The 7,600-nt window shown below is 57.6% G+C and overlaps 1 protein-coding gene across 7 annotated transcripts in view; it reads left to right on the top strand.

The window, feature by feature from the left end:
* DNMT3A (DNA methyltransferase 3 alpha) overlaps nucleotides 1-7,600 on the top strand; it is a 116,035-nt gene that overhangs the window by 91,469 nt on the left and 16,966 nt on the right. For 4 of the 7 annotated variants that reach the window (XR_001886513.1, XM_017876846.1, XM_017876847.1 and 1 more), the window contains 8 exons: nucleotides 3,852-4,067; nucleotides 4,355-4,513; nucleotides 4,930-5,037; nucleotides 5,312-5,468; nucleotides 5,750-5,899; nucleotides 5,995-6,039; nucleotides 6,731-6,810; nucleotides 7,411-7,523. Coding sequence is in view for 6 of the 7 variants with exons in the window: in XM_017876846.1 (XP_017732335.1) it covers nucleotides 3,852-4,067; nucleotides 4,355-4,513; nucleotides 4,930-5,037; nucleotides 5,312-5,468; nucleotides 5,750-5,899; nucleotides 5,995-6,039; nucleotides 6,731-6,810; nucleotides 7,411-7,523 (1,028 nt within the window). In the remaining variant the exon portion in view is untranslated. Of the gene's footprint in view, nucleotides 1-6; nucleotides 115-174; nucleotides 397-2,570; nucleotides 2,678-3,851; nucleotides 4,068-4,354; nucleotides 4,514-4,929; nucleotides 5,038-5,311; nucleotides 5,469-5,749; nucleotides 5,900-5,994; nucleotides 6,040-6,730; nucleotides 6,811-7,410; nucleotides 7,524-7,600 lie in introns of those variants that run through there. The other 3 variants (XM_017876850.1, XM_017876849.1, XM_017876848.1) reach the window with 3 other exon arrangements.

Genomic DNA, 7,600 nt, shown 5'->3' with positions numbered 1-7,600 from the left:
CCCCAGCCCCATCGCCCCCTTCCCCTCCCCCCAGACGGGCAGCTACTTCCAGAGCTTCAGGGCCGGGGCTCACACCTGAGCGCGACTGCAGAGGGGCTGCACCTGGCCTTATGGGTAGGTTCCTGGACGGAGCCCCAGGGAGACCGGGGGCGGGGAGGCGGCAGGGCCGGTGGGAGGATCCTCGCAGCCCTCCGGGTTTGAAAAGAGTCAAGTATGCCTCCCCAGCCCGCAGCAGCCGGGGCGTCCCGGCCTGGCCCGAGTTCTGGAGATGCTGACTTAGTGCTGGCCCGCCGCCTCCCTGCCCACGAGCCCCAAGGCCCCACTCCTCGAGGGCTCCAGTGGCACCTGGCGCCCTCGGGGGACAGGAAGAACAGCCGGCTGGGAGCCCGGGCAGTGGTAACTGCAGGCTGGGGCACGCGGAGCTGGTGGCCCAGGAGTTGGGTTGGAGGCAGCTTCAGCTGAGCTGGCAGATGGGTGCCTGGCACTTCCCTGTTGACCTGCGTTCCTGGCTGGGGGACCACGCTTTCCTCAGGGCCTTGCCAGCTTGCGGCCTCTTGAGAGGGACAGCTTCCTCTCCTGCGAGTTCCTGGAAGCCTCCGGGCAGGCCGCCAGAAAGAAGTGGTGGGGGGCGGGAGGGCACGGTGCGACCCTGACAGGGGGCCGGCCTGTGACACCAGGGTAGCCCAAGGCCGCATGGGCTTGAGGACGGTGGCGCTCAGACCTCTGACCTTTGGAATGGGAAGCGCTGCAGTCGCAGGGGGAGGTGGAGGCGGGACAACTGCTTGAGGAGATGGGAGTGGACAGGAGGCAGTAGTCACCGGAGTTCCCGGTGGCTTTCCCAGGCTGGACGGACTCCAGGACCAGGGGCTTCCGTGAGCCAGCAGGGAGTGGGGAATGGTGTGGTGTCTCTTGAATGCCGCCTGGTTTCTCTGCCCCCCTGGGGGTGAGCGGCCTGCAGCCCAAATGGGAGAGCCTCGAGTTTACCCCTGTTTCTCTTATTGTTTGCCTGGGGAGGAAGACAGGAGTGCAGGGGGAAGGGGTGCTTTCCCTACGCCCCAGACAGGCCTATTCTAATGAGGCCCCTCCCCACCCAGCTCCGGCTGCCCCTTCTTCCCCTTTCGTCAGGCCTCCCGCTGCTAACCCACCCCTTCTTCCTTCCCCACCCCACTGCCCCAGTCCTGATGGAGGCCCCTTCCTCCTCCGCCAGCCCTCACCGGGCCGGGTGCGTGTTCTGCACCAAGTGGGCTGGGGATGCTGAGCAGCTCGCAGCGCGGCATCTGACAAGCTGGGGGAAGTTGTGGGGGAAGAAGAATGTTCAGGAACTCGCTGTGAAGGGGCTGAGAAGAGAGACAAAGGGGCCGTGGGGGAGTGCTGAGGGTGGTGTCAGGCACGACTCCTAGACCTGGGGAGCAGCCCAGCCCACCTGCTGCTGCCGCTGTCGAGGAAGTGATAGCGGGTCCTTTCCCCTTCCCGCCCTCTGCCACCTGCACACCTTGTACTGGCTCAGGGGCCTCGCCACGCCTGGAAACAGGGTCTTTGGATCATCCAAGGCATCACCCTAGGTCAGCCACCCATGCCTGAAGCTTGAGAAGGCGTGGTGGGTGAGAAGCAGCGGCGAGGTGTGGGCTCCTCTGCGAGGGTAACTGACGCAGCTGAGGATCCCAGGAAGGGAGGCACCCTCCCCCATAGCGGGGTCCACACTTCAGTGCACCTTCTCTATGGGAGGAGGCGATGGCTAATTGATAGTAGGAAGGAGATGGCAGAGTTTTGGCCAGGTGAGAGTGGGACTAGGGAGCGATGAGCAATTACTCCACATTCTTCCACCCCCGCAGTCCGATCCGTGAGCTCATTCCGCCATCCATGAGCTCATTTTCCCAGCTGTTTGGGGGTTGGGGGCAAAGGATGCATTATCCTGTTTTAGAATTTGTTGAGTCAGAGGAAAAAGTAGGATTTAACATCTTCAGTGTTTTCGGAATCGCCATAAGAAACAGATTTGGTCTGTGGCTTGGAGGCAAAGACTTGAAGACTCAGTGACATTAAATGAATCTATAAGACAATACGTTGGACCACTGAGCTTCAAACAAAGGTTCCTAACCTGGGACCCTTGGATCTGGGGGGTCCACTGACAGGCTTTGGGAGAGTCCTGGGAATCATTGGTCCATATATACACCAGATTCTTAAACAGGTCAGAAAAGCTTACCAGAAATCCTTCCATTCAAGTGCCTTTTTATGTTGGAGCAACTCCTACCGGAAAGGACTGCTCCAAAGTCAGCTGCTGGTTGTGAGGCTCTGACAGGAATGTAGAGGCTCCAACTTCAGATTAGAGCTCTTCCTGCTCCAGGTTGCTTGCTTATCCTCTTTACCCTTGAGGATGGGTTTGCATTTGCAGCTCTAGGCCCCTGGGGGAGCTCTTTTGAAAGGCATGTAGAAAATGGGGTTTTCTCCCCACTGAATCTGGTATGGTGGAAATGGGTGCAGAGCCTTGAAGTCTGAGAGCCGTATTTCCTAGATTCAGTAAAAGGCTAATGGTTCTCAGAGCTAAGTATCAAGGATTTCATTCTCCTTTGTAGGGATCCTGGAGCGGGTTGTGAGAAGGAATGGGCGCGTGGATCGTAGCCTGAAAGACGAGTGTGATACGGTGAAAGGATGGAGGCTGTGCAATGGGAGAATAACTGGGGTTTGGCTTATTAATTTGTTGGTGGGATGGCAGAGAGCACGCCTGGTCTATAGTGCCTGCTCAGTAAATAACTGAATGAATACATGTATTTATGGATCTGAAGGGTGCACATAGAAGGGGTCGAATCTGGTAACAATACACATTGGGTGTGATCCATAAGAACTCCAACATGGCGTCTGAGCATGGGAACAGGCAGGCTCTTGGGGAGCTTCCTGTGGTGTTTGAGCATGTGCTGGGGAGATGGGCTTTTAAACCCAGAGCAGTGATTTCATCATCAGCAGACATCACAAAACTAGAATTGTGGCCTGGAAACCAGGAATAGGAGGGATTGATTGCCCAGAGAAATTGTGGAGAAGAAAAGAGGGTCCACCCTGCTTTTTTAATTTTTGATGACAGGGTCTTGCTATATTGCCCAGGCTGGTCTTGAACTCCTGGGCTCAAGTGATCCTCCCTGCTCAGTAACTAGGATTACAGGCACATGCCTGGCTTAGGAGAGGGTGGAACCAATATCTGTGTCTAAACAATAGTGCCTGATTAATATTTGGATAGAATTAACATTTCCATAGGCTGGACATGGTGGCTCATGCCTGTAATCCCAGCACTTTGGGAGGCCGAGGCGGGGATATCACCTGAGGTCAGGAGTTAGAGACCAGCCTGGCCAAAATGGTGAAACCCTGTCTCTACTAAAAATACAAAAATCAGCTGGGTGTGGTGGTGCATGCCTATAATCCCAGCTACTTGGGAGGCTGACACAGGAGAATCTCTTGAACCCAGGAGGCAGAGGTTGCAGTGAGCCGAGATTGCGCCACTGCACTCCAGCCTGGATGAAAGAGTGAGACTCTGTCTCAAAAAAAAAAAAAAAAAAGAATTAACATTTCCATATCATAGGGTAGGCAACTGATACGCTGATGAGATTGAGAAAGATTAGATCTGGGAGGAAGGTTTCCTAAAAGGCAGAAAAGAAGGCTGGAATTGCGTGATTTGAGTTCACCTCTCTACTTCAAATCTTTCCATTTTTCACGGCAAGGCAGCTGGTTGGTTCTCTCCAGCCCTTGACCTTCTGTCACTGTCCCAGGTTTTGTCAAACATGGTCCCCTTGAGTGTCAGGTGGCCTTGCTAATTCCTGGAGAGGTCAAAAAGTCCTGGAGAGACTTTTTGTTTTTTGTTTCCCCAGGCTGAGAAGAAAGCCAAGGTCATTGCAGGAATGAATGCTGTGGAAGAAAACCAGGGGCCTGGGGAGTCTCAGAAGGTGGAGGAGGCCAGCCCTCCTGCTGTGCAGCAGCCCACTGACCCCGCATCCCCCACTGTGGCTACCACACCTGAGCCTGTGGGGGCCGATGCTGGGGACAAGAACGCCACCAAAGCAGGCGATGATGAGCCAGAGTACGAGGTGAGCGGCTTCTTCACCAGCCGTGGCCAGCTCTTTCCGGGGGCCTTCCACTGCCAGCTCCTCCCGTCCTGCTCTCCTCTCTCCATCTCCCACGGGCCGCTCGCTCTCTCCACCTGACCCCGGGCATCTTCGTCTCCCCGATTTTGCTCTGTCTTGCCTCATTCAGATGGAGCTCCTTCCTGGCTGTCCTGCTCCCCAGATGCCCAGGGCTGGGGTTGCCATGGGGGGATCAGGGTGGCAGGGCCTCGTGACCACTGTGTAATGATTTCTGCTCCTTGGGGCTCCAGGACGGCCGGGGCTTTGGCATTGGGGAGCTGGTGTGGGGGAAACTGCGGGGCTTCTCCTGGTGGCCAGGCCGCATTGTGTCTTGGTGGATGACGGGCCGGAGCCGAGCAGCTGAAGGCACCCGCTGGGTCATGTGGTTTGGAGACGGCAAATTCTCAGTGGTGAGTTGTGGGGTTTGGCAGTAGCCTGGGGCGGGGGATGGTTCTTGATCCCAGGGCCTGTGGATTTGGCTGGGGGCAGTCTGGAATTGGGGTGATAGAAGTGGGTTCTGCTCACCCCTGCTCTGCCTGTGGTGGGTGGAAGAAGCCGTAGGGATAATTAGGTTGCCCCTGTGGCTCAGAGAGCTAGGATGCTGGCCCAGTTTTAGGAATTCACTAGAATTCCTTTCCACCTGCACTCAGGTACTTCCCTACTCTTGGTCTGGACTCCTCTTTGCATCGGGTAATTATTTATCACTGCATCTGGTCCCCTCCAGGGCTGAGACTCTCAAGGCTCCCAGCCCCTGCCAGTTACAAGGCATGGGGTGGGTGCTTGCAAGTATAAGCCGCAGCAAACAAGGCCTGGCTTGTCCCCCCAGGTGTGTGTTGAGAAGCTGATGCCGCTGAGCTCGTTTTGCAGTGCGTTCCACCAGGCCACGTACAACAAGCAGCCCATGTACCGCAAAGCCATCTACGAGGTCCTTCAGGTGAGTGTCCCTGCTGGAAGCTCGGAGGAGGAGCCTAGAGCACTAGGAGGCCCGGAAGTTGGAGTGCAGGTCGGGCCTGAGCAGAATGGAGACCCAGGAGGCAGTGACTCCTTTCTCCCCACCTTGCTCACCCCTTTGTATGCACATCCACCTCCTGGACGGTTCCTCCCATCTTATCTGTGGCACCCTCACTACTCAGAGTCGGGCCTTGAGCCTGATCCATCTGCCTTCCAGCCTGTCCTGACAACCCCATCCCTGGCGTGTCACCCTCCAGGTGGCCAGCAGCCGTGCAGGGAAGCTGTTCCCGGTGTGCCATGACAGCGACGAGAGTGACACTGCCAAGGCCGTGGAGGTGCAGAACAAGCCCATGATTGAATGGGCCCTGGGGGGCTTCCAGCCCTCTGGCCCCAAGGGCCTGGAGCCACCAGAAGGTAAATAAGGGCACCCAGCCTTCTGGGACCCCTGTCCGCCAGGCAGAGCCACACCAGGGCTGGGAAAGCCATGCTTAGGGAGGGCTGCCAAGGCCTCCACAGAGGGGCCCAGTGGGAATGACTGGGGTCTCTCTTGCCCTGGGGTAAGAACTTGAATGACCTGCTCTCTGTTGACTGGCTAGAACTGACCAGGCTGCACCCCACTATAAGGAGAGTGGGGGAGGAGGCTGGGGTTTCCTGTCAGCCTGTAACTGACCTTGGCACCTGCTTTCCTGCTCCAGAAGAGAAGAATCCCTACAAAGAAGTGTACACAGACATGTGGGTGGAACCTGAGGCAGCTGCCTATGCACCACCTCCACCAGCCAAAAAGCCCCGGAAGAGCACAACAGAGAAGCCCAAGGTCAAGGAGATTATTGATGAGCGCACAAGAGGTAGTTGGCCTGCTTCTGGAGAGGGTGGCACCAGGAGGCCTGCATCCGAGGAGCAGGCGCGGCCTCCTCTGACGCCGGCTCTCCTCCCCTTGCAGAGCGGCTGGTGTATGAGGTGCGGCAGAAGTGCCGGAACATTGAGGGTGAGTTTGTTGCCTGGGAACTCTGGCACTCCTAGTGTGGCATGGGGCAGAGTAGCATAGGCCCTTAGGAAGGTTTGAATGACATGGCCATGTCCTGAGTGTCACACCACCTTCACCGTGCTTCATGCACCATCTGTCTTCCTGGTGCCATGATTCTGCTCTCCTGTCCATGGCGTGGGTTGGCCTTCAGGGTGTGGGACTCCCCAGTGGCTACAGAAGGGCAGCCCCTCTTGGGTGTGATTGAACTCACCTACAGGTCCCCTTTCAGCCTTTCACCTTTGCTCACCTCTCTCATGCCAGCACTGCCTCCCTCAGCCTGGTGCTGGTGGATCTGGCTCAGGTGGATCTGGCTCAGGACCCTCGGCCTGGGAGGATTGGGGCAGGGGTCAGTACTTGAGGATTACCCCAGGAATCCCTCCTGAGTAACCTGGAGCCAGGGCTGCTTCTCATGAGCAGGTTTCAGTCCTCTTGTCACTCCGTCCCTGTTTGTGGATGGTGGCATTGGTGCTCTGAGATGATGGCGTTCTGAGACTAGGGCCACAGTGCCTCCCTTTTATGTGGGGCACCCTGGAGTCTTCTGGCTGCCACTCCGGCACACCCCTTTTTTGTGGCTGGTCTGGTGCTGGGCTCCAGCCCAGGCAGGGAGAGGCCCTTTGGTTGTACTCACCCCATCCCTTCACTCTGCTTACAGACATCTGCATCTCCTGTGGGAGCCTCAACGTCACCCTGGAACACCCCCTCTTCGTTGGAGGAATGTGCCAAAACTGCAAGGTAGGAGCCCAGCCGCCCAGGAGAGGTGCCATTGAGGCCAGCCCTTCGGCCCCTGGCTGACTGTGTCCACCGCTTCTGGGCATGTACAGGGTGACACCTGGTATGCGTGTGACATAGACTTCAGAGCTTCCTCTGGAAGCGAGTCCTGATGACATGGGCCCTTGGGCTTCAAGCTTTTCACTTGCTCTCATTTTTCTCCTCTGAAAGATTCTTTACCTCTCTCAAGCCCCATTTTAGTCCCCAGATGTGGGGATGGGAGCAGAGCAGTGGGGACAAGCTCAGGCAGAGTGTAGCAGGGTTGCTGTGCCCTCGGGAGCCCAGGAGAAAAGCCCAGGGCTGCACGAAGGCCCAGGTGGTGGTGCAGCCCCTTCCTGGCCTTGCCCTCAGGCTGCTCTTTGGTTCTGTCCACGGCAGTGCCCAGGCAGATGAGGTTTCCCCTGCCCAGATCTGCACCTGGGGCCTGACCCTGGCTAGGGCGGTGGCAGGATCATGTCTCCAGGGCTGAGTCAGGCTCTGTGAGGCCAGGTGCAGAGCCTCCCTTCGTCCTGGCCGTCTTGGGACCCGCCCTGGTGGTTTCTGACCCTTCCCGCTGCTGTCTAGAACTGCTTTCTGGAGTGTGCGTATCAGTACGACGACGACGGCTACCAGTCCTACTGCACCATCTGCTGCGGGGGCCGCGAGGTGCTCATGTGCGGAAACAACAACTGCTGCAGGTGAGACTGGTCTCCTAGGCTGGGCCCCAGGCTCCCGCCCCCCACCTAGCTCCCCTCCCCTCCCCTCCCCTCCGCAC

This window comes from Rhinopithecus bieti, unplaced genomic scaffold (assembly GCF_001698545.2).
Source record: "Rhinopithecus bieti isolate Rb0 unplaced genomic scaffold, ASM169854v2 scaffold_7681, whole genome shotgun sequence".
NCBI classification, from domain to species: Eukaryota; Metazoa; Chordata; class Mammalia; order Primates; family Cercopithecidae; genus Rhinopithecus; species Rhinopithecus bieti.
This window is presented reverse-complemented; position numbering and strand designations above follow the sequence as displayed.